Source organism: Astatotilapia calliptera, chromosome 16, assembly GCF_900246225.1.
Source record: "Astatotilapia calliptera chromosome 16, fAstCal1.2, whole genome shotgun sequence".
NCBI lineage: Eukaryota > Metazoa > Chordata > Actinopteri > Cichliformes > Cichlidae > Astatotilapia > Astatotilapia calliptera.
In genome coordinates this window covers 4,812,889-4,829,653 of record NC_039317.1, presented here as the reverse complement: position 1 = coordinate 4,829,653, position 16,765 = coordinate 4,812,889, and the positions used below count along the sequence as shown (strand labels likewise).

At 40.3% G+C, this 16,765-nt stretch overlaps 1 protein-coding gene across 6 annotated transcripts in view; it reads right to left on the bottom strand.

The window, feature by feature from the left end:
- Positions 1 to 16,765, bottom strand: part of lrch1 (leucine-rich repeats and calponin homology (CH) domain containing 1) — a 96,872-nt gene that overhangs the window by 22,131 nt on the left and 57,976 nt on the right. For 2 of the 6 annotated variants that reach the window (XM_026145605.1, XM_026145609.1), the window contains exons 7-16: positions 9,576 to 9,663; positions 8,478 to 8,580; positions 6,743 to 6,852; positions 6,009 to 6,079; positions 5,589 to 5,675; positions 5,266 to 5,340; positions 4,240 to 4,276; positions 3,655 to 3,771; positions 2,003 to 2,075; positions 423 to 545 (exon numbers count right to left, since the gene is read on the bottom strand). In XM_026145605.1, the coding sequence (XP_026001390.1) occupies positions 423 to 545; positions 2,003 to 2,075; positions 3,655 to 3,771; positions 4,240 to 4,276; positions 5,266 to 5,340; positions 5,589 to 5,675; positions 6,009 to 6,079; positions 6,743 to 6,852; positions 8,478 to 8,580; positions 9,576 to 9,663 (884 nt within the window). The remainder of the gene's footprint in view (positions 1 to 422; positions 546 to 2,002; positions 2,076 to 3,654; positions 3,772 to 4,239; positions 4,277 to 5,265; positions 5,341 to 5,588; positions 5,676 to 6,008; positions 6,080 to 6,742; positions 6,853 to 8,477; positions 8,581 to 9,575; positions 9,664 to 16,765) is intronic. The other 4 variants (XM_026145608.1, XM_026145610.1, XM_026145606.1 and 1 more) reach the window with 3 other exon arrangements.

The window sequence follows — 16,765 nt, the reverse complement described above, 5'->3', positions numbered from 1 at the left end:
ATCAGTAATTCCCAATGATATAACCTTAATTAATTAGTTAATTAATTAATTAGCAATCCTCTTTGCTTATCCTTTTCAGGACGGGGGGGCGATGACAGCTGTCTTAGCAATGACTCTGAAAACCAATTCTGATACGCTCACTTTTTGTGAGTGCTGCTGGTGTTAAATAAAATGATATGATATGACATAGGATGGTAAACAAGTTGTGGACTAATGAACAGAAAAACAACAGACAAAAGACTAAATTCAAAATGTTTTTTGTTTTTTAAAACACATTTAAAGACCACCTTTAAAGTTAAAGACCAGTAATGACAGGCTTTTCTGGCTTTGAAGAGAAAACGGTCCCTACCCAGGGTTTGTCAGCAGACAGCTCAGCCCAGATGTGTGTCATCTGGCCAATTAGCAGATAAAGCGGGACCTACCCCGGTTGTGATTGCCTCCGTCGTCATGGCTACGAGGTGTATCTCTATGGAGGGGCGAGGCCTGTGGGAGGAGGGAGGGGTCGAGAGAGGAAGGCGGGGGCGAGCAGGGCAGCGAGGGTGGAGCTACAACCAGGCGGGTGGGAAGTGGGAAGTGTTCAGAGACGCAGGAGGTGGGGGGTGTGTGTAGTGCAAGGAAGGTAGTTGGAGGAGGTGGTGGTGGTAGGGTGAGCATCAAGGTGAACCAAGTACAGCAAGGCAAAGTTCATTCCACGAAAAACACACCCCGAAAAACAGCAAAAATCACCAGGAGAAAGTGTGAATTAGTTTTCAGGAATCAATGAAGCAGGTATTGATTCAAAAATGCAGGCAGGTCAGATTAAATGAGTGTTTATGTGATTTTAAACATCAAAGGTCATGCAGGAGAAATGAAAGTGCCACAAAAAAAGGCAAAAAGCAAACAAACAAGTAAATCAGAAAAGGTAAAAAAGGTGAAGCAAAGAAACAGAATGAGATGACAAGACACAAAACAAAACAGCACAAAACAAAATAAAGATTAGTGGCATTTCACATTACAAATCACTCTCACATGCTGTTAGCATCATGTTAGCTTCATTAGCGGTTAGCATCATTTCACACTGGTAACAGCAAACAAAAGCTGGATGGTTGCCAACTATAATAAAGCATGGGCAGAAGCTTTCTATCATTCTGCAAATAAAGCTGATGAGCAGGGGCCACAAGCTGCCACAACATGACTGCTGCTGCTTCGCTTTAAGCTAATGACTAAGTTCAGGGTTTCCAGCGGTGTATCTGATATGCCCGTGTTGGTGTTGTTCAATACTGTTTGTCCAGGATCAACTGACCAGTCACACTGTTATGATGTCATAGCATTGCAATGTTCGGGAAAAAATGCCTTAGTTTGTATAAAACTCTGTATAAGATTCTGGAACAAATGGTAAGCATTTCAAGTTGTTAATTTTTACAAAATAATAAATATATTACAAAATTAGGTTTGCTGTTAGTCAAATTTAGGTATACATGTTGGTTTGTGAGCAAGAGTTTTTCAAAGCATTAGCTGAACGCTCAAACAATGTCAGTTTTAATGTTTATCCTGGACCAACATTATTATGATGACGTTTCCAGCAGTGTATTAAAGCTGACACCCTTTTAGGGCCTTAGAAGAAAAATAATTAAGTGCGTTTGCTTTTTCACCCACCTGTAGAAAGTTTTGCTTTTAGGGTTTTTAAAGCCATATAAAGCCACGTAAAAGAAAGACAATTTCCTACACTCTTGTTTAACCAATATGGATTATATCAATTAGAATGTTGAGCTCTAGGCTAAGCTTAAATTAAAACTACATAAGCTACAAACTGTATGACGAGAGCAACAGAGCTCATGTCAAAATCAGGTGTTCATCCTACACTCAGACTGTGCATTTTTTTTCAGCGACCAGCATAGTAAATGCCATTAAATTATCACAGTGTGGTAACTGAAAGTATACTCTGTCCAGAAAAAAACCCCAATTTGTTAACCTGTACATCTGGTACTCCAGTTAACCTGGTCCACTATCTCAGCTGACTCACCCGAACGAGGTTTCAGTCCAAAGGGTGGGCTGGAGAAGGATGGAGGTCCGCTCACTGGAGATCTGTCATTTCGCTACAACAACAGAAATGGAAACAAAAATTAAAGTCAGTCCTATTTTAGTCAATTTAATGAAAAAATGCTGGACACTCTTGATCCTGTGCTTCATGTGCAGTTTTCAATGACACAGACTTATGAATGACTCCACAGAGAGAGATAAAGTACACAGAAACACATTCACTCCTGTGATGAACCTGTGCAGACTAACAGGAGCTCAGTGGCCTAAAATTGAACTCAGAACAACACTCCACTCAGTTCCTGCCTCCTCTACCTTCAACCATCACTCAACTCATATGGTGAGCAGAAACACAGATACAGCAGACTAGCTTAGTGTCAGCACCAACGCTCCAGAGGTGTGTAATTCAACAAAATTGAAGAGGTACATATTCTTTTCCAAAGACTGTTTTATTTTTATTTAAAAAAAAAAAAAATCCTACGGTCTTCCATATTTTCACCTGGTAATAACATCTGATCTGAATTTGCATTTCTTATGTGAACAACAGCAGTTTAAAATATATGCAGAACACACTGCAATATATATCTTCTTTGATTTCCATTTGTTCTAAATACAGTGCTGCTTACAGGCCTGTACAAAGAGTGATGACCATCAAAGCAGAAACCCACTGCACTCATAGTGTCACAGGTTTGCTATTGTACACATTAAGTTAGCTAGCTAAACACAAGAAAAAATGTTAACATAATGGAGAAAACAAAGAACAATTAATTGTGACAAAACAGGATAACATTTTAGACAACATCCATAAGTTTTGCAAATGTAAACAGACCTTGCCCAAAACACCCCATGTAACATAAACTTAATGGTACATTCAATTCAGTGTCTTCCATACAGAAACCTATCATTCCTAATCTAATTTGAGGAAATAGGGAATGTTTTACAACAGAATTCAATTTTATTTTTTTATTTGTAACCATTGTCAAATTACAACAACGGCTGCCTCAAGGGACTTTATGGTAAAGACCCTACAATAATAGAAAGAAAAAGGAAAAAAGCAATAGAAAGACAAATTCTGGTATTACTGTTTTAAGCATTGGATGTTTTAACCGATGCTTTAACCCAGAAATAAATAGAGGTAGTACAGAAATATAAAAAAACAAATTTTTGGTGTTAATCCAATAAATAGTAAACATCATAATATATAGTTCATGAAATTACAAAAATAACCCTGAAACAGTGTTAATTATAAAACAAAGTCACACAGCCACTTCAGCAGATGAATGTTGCACACTAACATGGGAGAGAGAAAACACCAGCCACTTGTTTTTCTACTGTCCACTACAAAGGCTTTCAGTAAACCCACCTTCAGTTTAGCCAGTTAGTAATTTCCCAAGAAAGCCTGCGAGTAACTGGTGAAAGATTGAGACTCGCATGTAGCAACAGAGAAACACATTCCCTCTCTGTGCACATGTGGATCAGGCTGCTGGATGAAATGCGACACGTGAAAAGCTCAGAGAGGTGTGATCGGCAGCTAACACAGCAAACAGACACACGACCGTTGGATCACTGCGAAGCACGACCGTAGACAGCTCACTCGGAGGACAGAGACTACATCCAGAGGTCTGGCGCTACGTTTACCTTGATCGACATATGCCACTCATACTCCCGGCACGCAAGCTGGGCTTCAAACCTGGCCTTTTCTAGAATCATCTGTCTCTTCTTCTGGAACTCACAGCCACCTTCATCCATGTGCTGCTACAGGACGCATCAAAGGTTTCAGCTGTAAGTATTTTCTGTTACTAGCATACCTACATGTTCTGCTTGGATGGCTCAGGGATCATGAAGGAAAAATGAAGGAGAGTTTGAACGTTATTTGGCTGCAAGTACCAATTCTTTCCTCTAAAATGTTTATACCAAAATAACATTTTCATCTGTTGAAACTTCCTCTGGTGCTTTTGTCAAAGAGAAGAGCCACCAGGCATTTCCTGAAAGTTCTCATTAATAAAAATCACTGCCACCTGCTGACCCAGAAATCCAACAAAAAGCTCAAAATCCAAGTTTTAGCAGAACTCTTCAGACACAGTGAATGTTGCTATTTTATTATAAATTACTGGCCAACAAACTGGAGTTTGAACCAACCTGGAAGTCCTTCCAGAAACTAAGAAACATGTATGCCATGTATGTGTGTTAGAGCTAAAGAGCTCTAACGAGCTCATACTGTACCTTTGGTGATGTGGCGCCGTCATCACTGTCCTGCCCGCTAAGGAGAAAAAAAAAGGAAAATAAGGGCAAGTGATCTACTTTACCATGACCCTACATAAAACAGTGTACAGAATCAGAACTACATTTATCTTCAGGAACGACCATATTGGCCCAAATACAAGAAAAGACATTTATTTTATGTTTTTCAGAATTTAGGTTTAGAAGCATCTTAGGAACAAGATGGCATTGAACTGTCTTCTACAAAGATGCATGATGAATTCTTTGTAATAGCCATTTTTTCAGCCCATTTACAGCAAAGGACTACAGATGAAAAGTAGCCCTTTTTGCTAATTCTGCCATTTTAAGATTAATATGTTCACTAATATACACTGTTCCTTTTAAATGAATGAATTCAATTCAAACTCAAAATTGTGAGACAGTTGGTCCAGGACTTTCTGATCATGCCTAGAATATTTACTTACACAAATTGAGGCTATCGATTGAACGTTAATAAAATGATAGCTGTCACTGACTGTGGGCTGACAGAGAAGATGATACAGAGTAATCAAGTCTGACATACAAGACACACTGATGGATTTTTTGTTGTGTTCATACACCACTCTTCACTCAATCATTACTCATCATTAATGTGTTGCTCTCCTCCACAGTGTGTCTTGGTCCCATCTCCCTCCCCTCACCCAATGGCTCCCCTCCCTGAGCCTGGTTCTGCCGGAGGTTTGCTTCCTGTTTATATCAAAGCCCTTTCTCATAGGGGGTCATCTGTTGTTTGGCGTTTTCTCTGTTTTCTCTGTATTGTCGTAGGATTTCCACCTTATAAAATAAAGCACCTAGAGGCAGCTGTTGTTGTGATTTGCTGCTATATAAATAAAACCGAACTGAATTAAATAGAGGTAGAATGCTTTCGGAGCTAAAAAAAAAAGAAGAGATTTTTAACACAAAAACATTTCTCCCCTCAGTCCATCAGGCCAAAACCTTTTCCACAGTCATAATACAAGTAGTCTTAAATGCAGATTCATGGAATCTTACTTGAGTGACTCGTCCACTGTGACCATCTCCACTGGATAGAGCTGGACTCCAGACAAATCTTCCTCTGTGTTCACCCTGATGCACAAAACACAATAGTAATGCCACAGAGTGCTGGCTTGCAAATGAGAAAAACAAACTAAAAACAAAAACATGACTTCAGTCAAGTTTAATTCTCTCATAGTTTAAGTAAGTTCAGCAGTGGTAACATAGTGCTGCAGATATGAATTATTACTCAGCAAAGGGAAACAGACTATGGATACTCTTATAGACTCACTGTGGTGTCACTTAGCTCTAACTAACACTCAGCTGTTGGTGTTTTTCACCTGCTGGGGTCCTGCAGCAGTTCCACAGCCTCTTTTAGCTGGTTGATCATGTCGATGTGGAGCTCTGTGCCCCCTGTGACTTTTGACCTGCAGCCACAAAGATAGAAATGAGAGTCATGTATATGTACAGTGTATTTACACGGGTGATGATGGTGCTATATCATAAAATCACAGCTGGTAAAATCCCTCAGAGGATACTTGTAGATTCTAAATTGTCATCAATCAACAGAAAGAAACACAAAAAAATCACTACTGATTTTGAATGATGCTGCAAAAAGATACTGAATAACCTGTGCTAATAAAAGTAGAAGAAAAATATCTAATTATGACATACAATACAATAATCTACCAATAAATGAGGAGAAACTAAACGTGAGTCATAAAGTGGAAATCGAAACGACACTATGCTCACGAACTTACGTTTGTTGTGTTGACCAGTGAGAGTCTTCTTCTATCCTGAGGGGCTCGTCGAAGTGTGCTGCCGTCCTACCCTGCAAAGACAAGCGTACGCAAATCAGCAACAGCTGCAGAAATCACATGATCCACAGTCCGGCTCAGAGACGTTACCACTTTCTCCTCCGTACAATTAGAAAACAGAGTCCTTTTTCTTCATCCATTCCTTCCATTCTTTATGCTTTTCTTGTTTCTTACTCTTTTCCAACAGCAAGTCTTTATTCTGCAATTTGACTGTAGAGTACTTTGGTATACAGAGGAGTTCACGGCCAATTCAATGACTAGAAGCAATGTGCAACTGGAGAATAACATCGGCAGAGGTAAAAACTGAGTTTTGATGATGTGAAACCCGTTTGTACTTTTAACTTGGAATAAGCGAAAAAAGGTGGATGAACTCCAATACTAAGTAGAGCTGGCTCTCTTCATGACAATTCAAGCAAAACTTTTAAGTCTAAAAGGAATTTTAATTGAGATTAACATAAAGTGACAGTTTATGCTGCAGGCTCCATTTAAACAAACCGCATGAGCCTAAAACGACAGGCAGCGTAACTAATGCTGGAATAAAGTAACCCAGTGAACATAATAGTTTTACATAACCTCAATCAGAGGGAGGCATTATGCATGAAGTGAACCATTTACTGCATCAATTTTTAACTGAAGCACTCAGAGGTGTGCAGACGCAACACAACACGAGCTCTTGCCTTGATGTAGTTGATGAAGCGAGTGCTGAGAGAAGAGTCTCTGTTCTGGTCTCTCAGGGCTTCCGTAGGGCTCTCCTCAATCAGCTGCACCGAGTCAGAGTTTGGGTCTGCTGAAATGAAGGAAACATGAACTCTCAGTTTTAAGCTGAAGTGTAGGCTGTAGAATTCTGCACCACAGGCTTGATAGAATATGAAAAATATGGGCACAAAAGCACAACTCCCATGAAAGTGAACCCACGAAGGATTATAATTACCTGCATAACCAAAGTTATAAAGGGACTTGTAAACGTCACAGCTCCATCAATTTTAGTCAGTCATGCGTAACGCAGCACAGTTTTTGTCTATGTGTTTACACTCATTCAAACAGATTCACTTTTTAAAAATATCAAAGTTATTATCAATGTGCAAGAAATAAAACACAGATACAAATACAGTCTGATCACAGCTCACCAGTCACAACTAACTAGACACTAAATGGAGGAAATAAGCAGAACTGAAGAATCCTGAAAAAAATTATGACAAAAATTTGGCACCAAGCCTCAAACAGCCAATCAACAGCTGAAACATATTTATGAGTGCCAGCAGGCACACCTCCGTCACATAAACTGGCACAGAACGTGTTCAGTCCTATGGTGGGATGAGCAGATGATTGGATTGAGATGCAGTGAAACTGTGCATGCACTACAGAAGTATAAATTGAGGAAAAAGAAAGCTACTTTAATCTTGTTTGGGGACAAAGCCGCCAAACCTTTGAACCACTACTTCAAGTTATGGCTGTCTCTCCTTGCACTTAGACAAGGATTTCAAAAGAACTGTCCAAATATCTGCCCGGAGCCGTTGCCAAGACAGATGTCGAGTGGCAGAATGTGCAGGAGAAGCGATTGGAGGAAAGCAGGTCAGGTGCGTGAGTTAGCCCTTAAGTCAGCTCTTAAAACCTTTGAGAATTCTTTCCCTAATTTTTTGTGTTTGTTTAAATTTCATTCATTTTCTAAACTTTTCACAAGAAAATTGGCGATAAATAATAAAAACCACAGCAGGAGCTTGCTGCTATTTTAAAAACAACACATTTGTCAAATATATAATATGTAAAACATCTTTGTGACGCCAGGATTAAGGATTTGTTTAGAAATATAAATAACCTCTTTTCACTCATCTCAGTTCAGTAAATGTGACCCTCCATCAGCTCTAACCTAATTAAGGCTGATTGAAGTCTATTTAAACTGTGTCTGGGGAGCTGCTGCTGTTCTTTAATAGAGTTCAACAGCCCAGATACTTTTACACACACAGCTGACAGGTTAGAAAAGCAAAACTACTAAACCCTCAGTTTGTACACTGCTGAACCACATCGCATGGCAGGGCTCGTACGGGATCTCCTGACTTGTAGATGGTGCTGAGCACTGCTTCATGCTGCATGAACAAATCCAGCAGCAGATAAATAATTGTGCAAGTCTGTTGATTACTTCACTCTTTCCTCTTTTCCATAATCATTGACTGAATCACTCAATGTGCATTCTCAAATTGGTTATGCTTTTTTCTCAACGGAGTCAAGTCCAGATGATGTTTATGCTCCCAAAGCATGAGTAATAAGAGCGCACGTGCACACACTATTCATTCACATGGATCCGGGGCTGTCCAGAGAGTTTAACCAGGTGACAATAGATAGCATAATACAGTTTGTCTACCATCGCCACATGCTGGCCACTCTGTGTGTGTGTGTGTGTGTGTGTGTGTGTACCTGTCAGAGAGCTGATGTGTTCACTCGAGTCGTCTTTGCCGATTCCCTCCTCTGTGATGTGACTCATTGGCACATTAAGGCTCAGACTGTCTTCATCTGACGGCTGAAACAAGCAATGAAACGGCTTCAGAGCTGAAACAAAACTGTGAGAACCTCAACACAAGAACACAACAACTGATGAGTGTTAAAAGTGTAAACGTTCTCAGTTGTAGTTTATTACTTTTCTCGTAGTTTTGGGTCAGGAAAAGCATATCAGTTGCAAATTAGAGTTTATAATTTCAGTTTCGCAGACCTGGAGCTGGCTGCTGCCTTGAATAGCTTTCTATCTCAACAATGACCAAAAGTGTGAATTAGTAACAAAGAAAAAATGTGTTCATTCTAAAATGAAAAGGAGATCTCTGACTCCCACTGATGCGACGTGACGTCAGTTTACAGAATCCTACAAAATTCCTCTGCACTGCACGGATAAAGACTACGAAAGACAGAAAAACTTTTAGCTTATCAGTTCAAATGAAGAAAATAACTTCAACTAAACGTTAAGTTGCCCCTAATTACAAGATGAGGCCAAAGTGCCTCCGCTCTAACAGTATTTCATTTCAAGACCAAATCCAGAAGAATCTCAAATTCAAAGTCAAATATTAAAATTTTCAGTTATTTGTCATTTATTTCAACTTTGTATTAATTCATCTTAAATAATGCTCTTTAACAATTTACTGTTAAATGTAACAATTCATTTTTTGCCATTTTTCACAATCATTTACTCACAAGTCCACAAAAGAAATAACAATTTGCAGAAAAAGTGAGTGACGTCTAAACGGGTCCGTCTTTTAATGTCACCGCACTCACTCAGATACACCGACTTACAGAGGAAAAAAACGATGAGCTGGTGTGATTAGAAAATGAGGATTAAAGGAGTAAAGATGAGTGTATTAAGTACATGTCTAACGCATATTTGTGCATGAATACATACACACACATAACTATACACCTATATTTGAACATGTTACAGTCATATTGGTACAAATGTACAAAATCCCCCCCCACACACAGACACACAGATGCAGAGACACACAGATGCAGAGACACACACACACACACCTCAGTAGCAGACAGTCTCTTGTCTCCGTTGTCGCTGCCGACTCCTGAGTCACTGTCCTGCTTCTTCTGCTGCTCCATGTCTTCCACACTGCAGACACAAGACACAGGTCACACACCTGACACACACACAGGAGGCAGGCGTGTGTGTGTGTGTATGCACAGGCGAGACAAAGAGCAAGGGAGCCACAATGACAGAGAGGGAGACAGAGAGAGAATGCTCCCCCTCCCCTCTCTGCTTCTCATGCTGCGTTCACACTGCTGTGTAAATTCTGATTGGCTGTTTGGATTTAACCTTTAACTGCTGTCATGAAAGTTTCAGGGCATCTACAGGTGTAAGCCGGTTAAACAAAAACTTTTTTTGACGTCACTGCAATCAACATTTAAAAATGAAACCTACAACCGAAATACACAGACCACAGCAAACAAAGTAAAGCCTTCATCATCCTCACTTCCATCACTGTACTGCATGTCTGCATGTACCCTCTCCCAGGCCTGAAGTATTCTTCAGGAATTTATTTAGTATTTTTATGCATCTTCTCGGCATTCTTTAACTTTACACATGTAAAGACAGCCGAATGTGTAATGAGGAGAAATTCTTGAGGTGACAGGACTAAAGAGAGACCCATCTGAACCACCAGTAGTACAGCTCAGCCTGCTATGTAGACACCCCTATGGCATCAGTTTGAAAATCCTACATTACCTTCTTCTCGAGTTATCGCATTCACAAGATTTTCAGAAAACTTGAACTTTGACCTTTCACTTTAGGTTCATGTCACAGAGATTCAGAGTAGTCTGAGATGATTTGTAAACGTGCCTGTGTTATTGATTTCAAGCTCATTCTGGAGTTATTGGGTTCACAAGATTTCAATGAAACTTGAACTTTGCAATTCAAACGTGTTCAAGATTTATTTTGTAGACACACCTATGGTATCAATCTGAAGCTCCTACACTGCCTCATTCTCAAGTTATCTCATTCACAAATTTAGGTTAGGTTTTCACTCTGCCCGCCCAGCCTGCCCGGTGGAGTGACAAGAATACTCCATCAGCCTTTTACAGCTGAGGGGTAAAAACTTATGTACAGGGGGGGCAGCAGCCTAAGCAAAGTTTCTGAACCTTAGGACGCAAAATTTAATTTAGGACCTTAAACCTTAAACAATCCAATGTCACATGTTTTTCACTGCCAAGCTTTCTATTAAGCCCCATGGATGGCATGAAGTTCCTATACTTAATCCTTCATTGATTTAAAGTCATAGCTTCCTTAATGTTTTATATTACTTAGACAGTTAAGTGCTTTTTTTCTGGCCTATGAATAGAACGACTTGATGCGATCAGACAGAGGAAGCCTAAAATAATATTAAACAATAAAGAAGCTCATTGAGTGGTTAATATGATAGTTAAAATAATAATAATAATAATAATAAGGTGTAAGCCTTCAAATAGAGTTTAAATCAACTTTTTCTGTAAGACTTTTCTTAAACAAACTGACCTGTCATACTCTGTATAATATTGAAATCTAAAGCATTATTAAACAAATTCTATTATGTTTATTATTTATTCATAATAGAACAAATAGAATATATTTGTTCTATTGTGATAAAACATCCCTATTTGATCAAGGGAAGATCTGAAAAAAGGTTTTAAAAATCAGTGTTTTAGAAAACACACAGGAGTCAAATACAAGGGCATCTGGGGAACTTTAATTGGCCGTGTGAACACTGGCCTGTGGCAGTCTCCAAGCAACTGAACAATAATGAGGCACTGGAATTGCTCACACACACACACACACACACACACACACACACACACACACACACACACACACACACACACACACACACACACACACACACACACACACACACACACACACACACACACGCACACACAGCATTTTCTAATAACCCTTCTGTGAGCAACAGTGTCGCTCCTCTCCTCTCATCTCCTTGATCATGATTCTACAAGTGCAGTTGCTTCATAATAGCCCACAGAGGTCACTTTAAGTCTGAGACAAATTAGGGTTCATCCATCTCTCTGTGACCTCTGACCCCCTGACATCCTCATCATGTCACTAAAAGACTAAAACTCGTGTAATAGCCAAAAAAATATGCCATCATAAGCAAATGCTATGAGCAGATCTGGAACTTGGACTGTGTTGTTTTACTTTGGCGGGGCACTCTTTCTTCATTTGGTAAACCATAAACGGAGCCATGCTGGGTTTCATTTTTATCTAGCTCTGTTTAAGGTCATCGTATTAATGGGGTTTTAAAAATAGCATCACTCTGTTCTCAGCTTCCTCTGGAGTGAGACGGCAAACGACTGCACCTCACAGAAGCGTACTAATTTATTATCCACAGCCTTTTTTTGAGTGAAAGTGGCATTGCATGTTTATGAAAAACAAAGCTGAGAAACAACAAATTCAGAGTGATGGCTTGTAATAATGTTTCAGTGAAAGACGAAAAAAAGAATCGGAAGCATTTGAGGATCACAGAAGACGACTAAGAAGAAATCATAGAGCAGGAATAGAAGACTTCTGTTAAAATAAATATGAAGTTGAACTTTAGCATATCTGTCTTTCAGAATCATAGCTTGTCAAAGTCAGGGATTGGTCTAATTTCAGTAACCCTGCATGGAAAACACAGCCAATCAAAAACGGCTCGTCTACCAATTCAAAGATTGGTGGTTCCGCTCTGCACTTCTCCAGTCTGCATGCCAAAGTATCCTCGAGCAGGATACTGAACCCTGAGTTGCCCCTGATGCATCTATCAGTGTGAGATAAAAGTGTGTGTGCGAATGGGTGAGGCTGTAGCATAAAGCACTTTTGAGTGCTCAGTTAGAATGGAAACCACTATAAGTACCAGTTCATTTCCCATAAAATCAGTGACGTCACCAACTGTGTATTGAATCTAAATGCAATCGATTATCGATGGAATGCCAATCAGCAGGCGGTGCTGTTTTCTGGTATTAATTGAAAATATATGGAGCCAAAAAACTGACATATTAACGTATAAACCAATAAGCAACAGTGCTTACTCGACAGTGGTTGTGCTTACTGACCTCGAACTGCTTTTATGTGGTACACAGCACTCAAAGATCTGCCAAAAAATGTTTTAGTATTACTTTGGTAAGCTATGAAGGCGCACCGCTTGATGAATTGTCGGAGCATTATTTTACCAGGTGTAACAATTAAGTTAAAACATCCAGGCATCCATGAAAATAGAAGTTATTAAATTTAACGGAGTTAAAAGTTAGCAGGAAGTTAGCTCGCTAGTTTCCACCTAAACATGATATTGCATGTTCTGACTGAGAGATTTCTGAAAAAATTAAAACGTACAGCTCTGCTATCACTTCCAACATGAATGAAGACAGAAAACTAAACAGCAGTGACGTTTGTAGGGTTATTGAAATTTGGCTAGCTGGTATATAATGATTTGCTACGTGATCGCTAGTGACACAGCTATGTTAGTATAACATAAACACAGTGAAGCTGGAGGATGAACACTAACATTTTTCCACTCGATAAAAGTTAACGTGAGGGTTCCTGATGGTTAGGGACAAAAGCAATCACATGGCAGGATGATACAAACGGACCAAACTTCAGTCAGGAGAACAACTGAGAAAATCCATCCACAATACCAGATTAGTCATTAATACACTGCAACATCATCGGAAAAGAGCAGCAGAGAGAATTCAACATTAATGAATCAATGCAAGAAGAATGAGTGGAGTAAAGTTCGACTTATCTGACTGTTTTGTTTTGCTTATAATCTGGTGCGCCTTATATACGGTCCGAAATATACGGTAGTTATTTCTGGAGTGGCCACTTTAGGTGGTTCCAAAACCAAATTAATTCCCATAGACAGACAAGTCAGAATCCTCAACTTGATGGCATTAAAGAGTTTACAGCTTTTCCCAACGTCTTTACAGCAGAAATAAAATGGGGGGGAAATCTGCCAAACAGCAAAGCATGACAGCTGCAACAAATGATGAGCTTAAAACCAATCTGAAAATTACTAACCGTCAGAGAAAGAGAAAGCAGACCTGTTGCAGTGCTGTAGTTTGTCAGTCTGGTTTCTGTTCTGGCGTTTTATATGTATGGACTCTATATCCACACAATATCAGCGCTCCCTCTAGGTCACCCCTTCATACCTTGGATGTTGCTGATGCTTTTATCTTGTGTGTCATGTGGAGTTTATTTAATCAAAGAAATCAAGAAGACAAGTGACAAAAGCATGAACAAGAATGAAAGCTAAAGGAAAACCTGATTTACATGTAAGTGTAGAGTCTGTGTGAACTACAGGAGAACAGAAACTGTTTTTCCTGCCCACATCCTGGGAGAGTTTCATGTGGGCAGGAAAAACAACTCAGCTGAAGCTGAGTGTTGAAGGACCTGAAGAGGCAGAATTTTTATTTCCTATGTATTTCTGTTTTTACCGTACTTCCCTCCAACCCTCACCAGTTGCCCACCAGCTTTTTAAATATTTTATTCTTTATTCCTTTGCTTTTTGACATTACATCGCTTGGGTTAGACAAACTAGAAGTCCTTAATCCTAAAGCCTTTGGTAATCCCCCGACTTTGGATTGGAGGATGGATGAAATGACATAAATTCATTCTATACTGTACTCTGTAGATGTGAGTACTGTTCCAGTTTCATAATACAGTTTTACCTCAGACACACAGCTAGATTCCGGGTCAATCGACTGTCTGACATGATTTCTCTGCCTCCTCAGATGTTGTTCCCTACTCTGCCAACAAGAGTTCAAACTGTGCCACCAACATCCTAAAATATGTATGAAAGCGGTCATGACAAAACTTCAAGTGCTGGATCAAACCATGAAATTCTCCTTGCTGCTGCTGCCCCATGAGAACCGGATGAACCCAGAATCTCTGTTTCTTCCTTTTCTTGTTTAGAAACATCAGGACCAGCTCATCATCGCTTGATGTCAACTTCATTTTTTCCACATTGCATTTTTTCAAAAGATGAATTTTCTCACAAAGAAACAACGCTTTAACTGTGTACAGGGTGGGCCATTTATATGGATACACCGTAATAACACCGTGATAAAATGGGAATGGTTGGTGATATTAAAGTCCTGTTTGTGGCACATTAGTATATGTGAGGGGGCAAACTCCTCAAGATGGGTGGTGACCATGGTGGCCATTTAGAAGTCGGCCATCTTGGATACAACTTTTGTTTTTTCAATAGGAAGAGGGCCATGTGACACATCAAACTTACTGGTAATGTCACAAGAAAAACAATGGTGTGCTTGGTTTCAATGTAACTTTATTCTTTCATGAGTTATTTACAAGTTTCTCTTTGTTCACAGCCATTGACATGTCGAAGAGGTTAACACGTGAGGAGCAGATCGAAATTGTGTTGATATCTGGTGAACGCAGTAACCGGGTCATTGCAGCAGATTTCAATGCAAGACACCCTACGAGACCACCCATCTCCCATGCTACAGTCAGCAAACTGCTTGCTAAGTTTCGTGAAACTGGTTCAGTGTTGGATTTGCCAAAATGTGGACGCAAGAAAACTGTCACTAATGAAGAAACATCAGTGGCTGTCCTAGCTTCATTCAGCAAGAGCCCGAAGCGTAGCACTCGCTGCATGTCACTGGAGAGAGGCATTAGTCGAACATACCTTCGGCGGATATTAGCTACTCACAAATGGCACCCTTACAAACTCCAGCTACTGCAGCATCTCAACGTGGATGACCCTCACTTCACGCAGAAGATTTTGTTCAGTGATGAGGCAAACTTTTATGTGAATGGTGAAGTTAACAAACAAAACTACCGCTATTGGTCTGACACTATCCCACATTGGATGGATCCCTCCAAGACTGTTGGAACAACAAAAGTGATGGTTTGGTGTGGTATATGGGGTACAACGATAGTGGGTCCATTCTTCATCAATGGAAACCTCAAGGCCACTGGATATTTGAAATTGCTACATGATGATGTGTTTCCCTCTTTATGCACTGAAGCTGGCACGTTCCCTGAGTTTTTCCAGCAAGATGGTGCACCACCACATTATGGGTGCCAGGTCCGAGCATTCCTAGATGAACAGTTTCCTAGAAAGTGGATTGGTCGTTGTGGGCCAGTTGAATGGCCCCCAAGGTCTCCCGATCTGACCCCCTTAGACTTTTATCTTTGGGGTCATCTGAAGGCAATTGTCTATGGTGTGAAGATACGAGATGTGCAGCACCTGAAACTACGGATACTGGATTCCTGTGCTGGCATTTCTACTGCGGTGTTGCTATCAGTGTGTGAAGAGTGGGAGAAGAGGGTTGCATTGACAATCCAACCCAATGGGCATTGAACACATTTTCTAAGTGGTCAGAAACTTGTAAATAACTCATGAAAGAATAAAGTTACGTTGAAATCAAGCACACCATTGTTTTTCTTGTGACATTACCAGTAAGTTTGATGTGTCACATGGCCCTCTTCCTATTGAAAAAACAAAAGTTGTATCCAAGACGGCCGACTCCTAAATGGCCACCATGGTCACTACCCATCTTGAGGAGTTTGCCCCCTCACATATACTAATGTGCCACAAACAGGACTTTAATATCACCAACAATTCCCATGTTATTACGGTGCATCCATATAAATGGCCCACCCTGTGTATAAGTTTGAAACTGTGTGTAAAGGCCTTAATGCTAATTTGCGTAACCAGGCAAAACTGTCCTCTGCCAGAGACCTGGGAGCTTGAGAGTCCAGTATCTTTGGTGTTCCTAGGACTGCGCACTTCTGGACAGAGATCTCAGATGTTGTTCCCGGGACCTGCTGGAGCCACTCGCCTAGCTTGGGAGTCACCGCACCTAGTGCTATGATTACCACTGGGACCACCGTTACCTTCATCCTCCACATCTTCTACAGCTATCACTACAGCTGTCTTCCTCTGCTTGTTAGCCATTACCATTTTGCCCTCCTGTATCTGCAAGTCCCACAGGATCTTAGCTTGGTCATTTTTCGACCACCCTAGGGAGCGTCTCCCATTTTGACCTCGAGATCTCCAGGCCATACTTGGCACAGATGTTTCTGTATACTATGCTGGCCACTTGGTTATGGCGTTCTATGTATGTTCTGCCTGATAGCATCTTGCAACCTGCTGTTATGTGCTGGATTGTCTCAGGGGCATCTTTACACAGCCTGCACCTGGGGTCTTACCTGGTGTAATATGGATCTT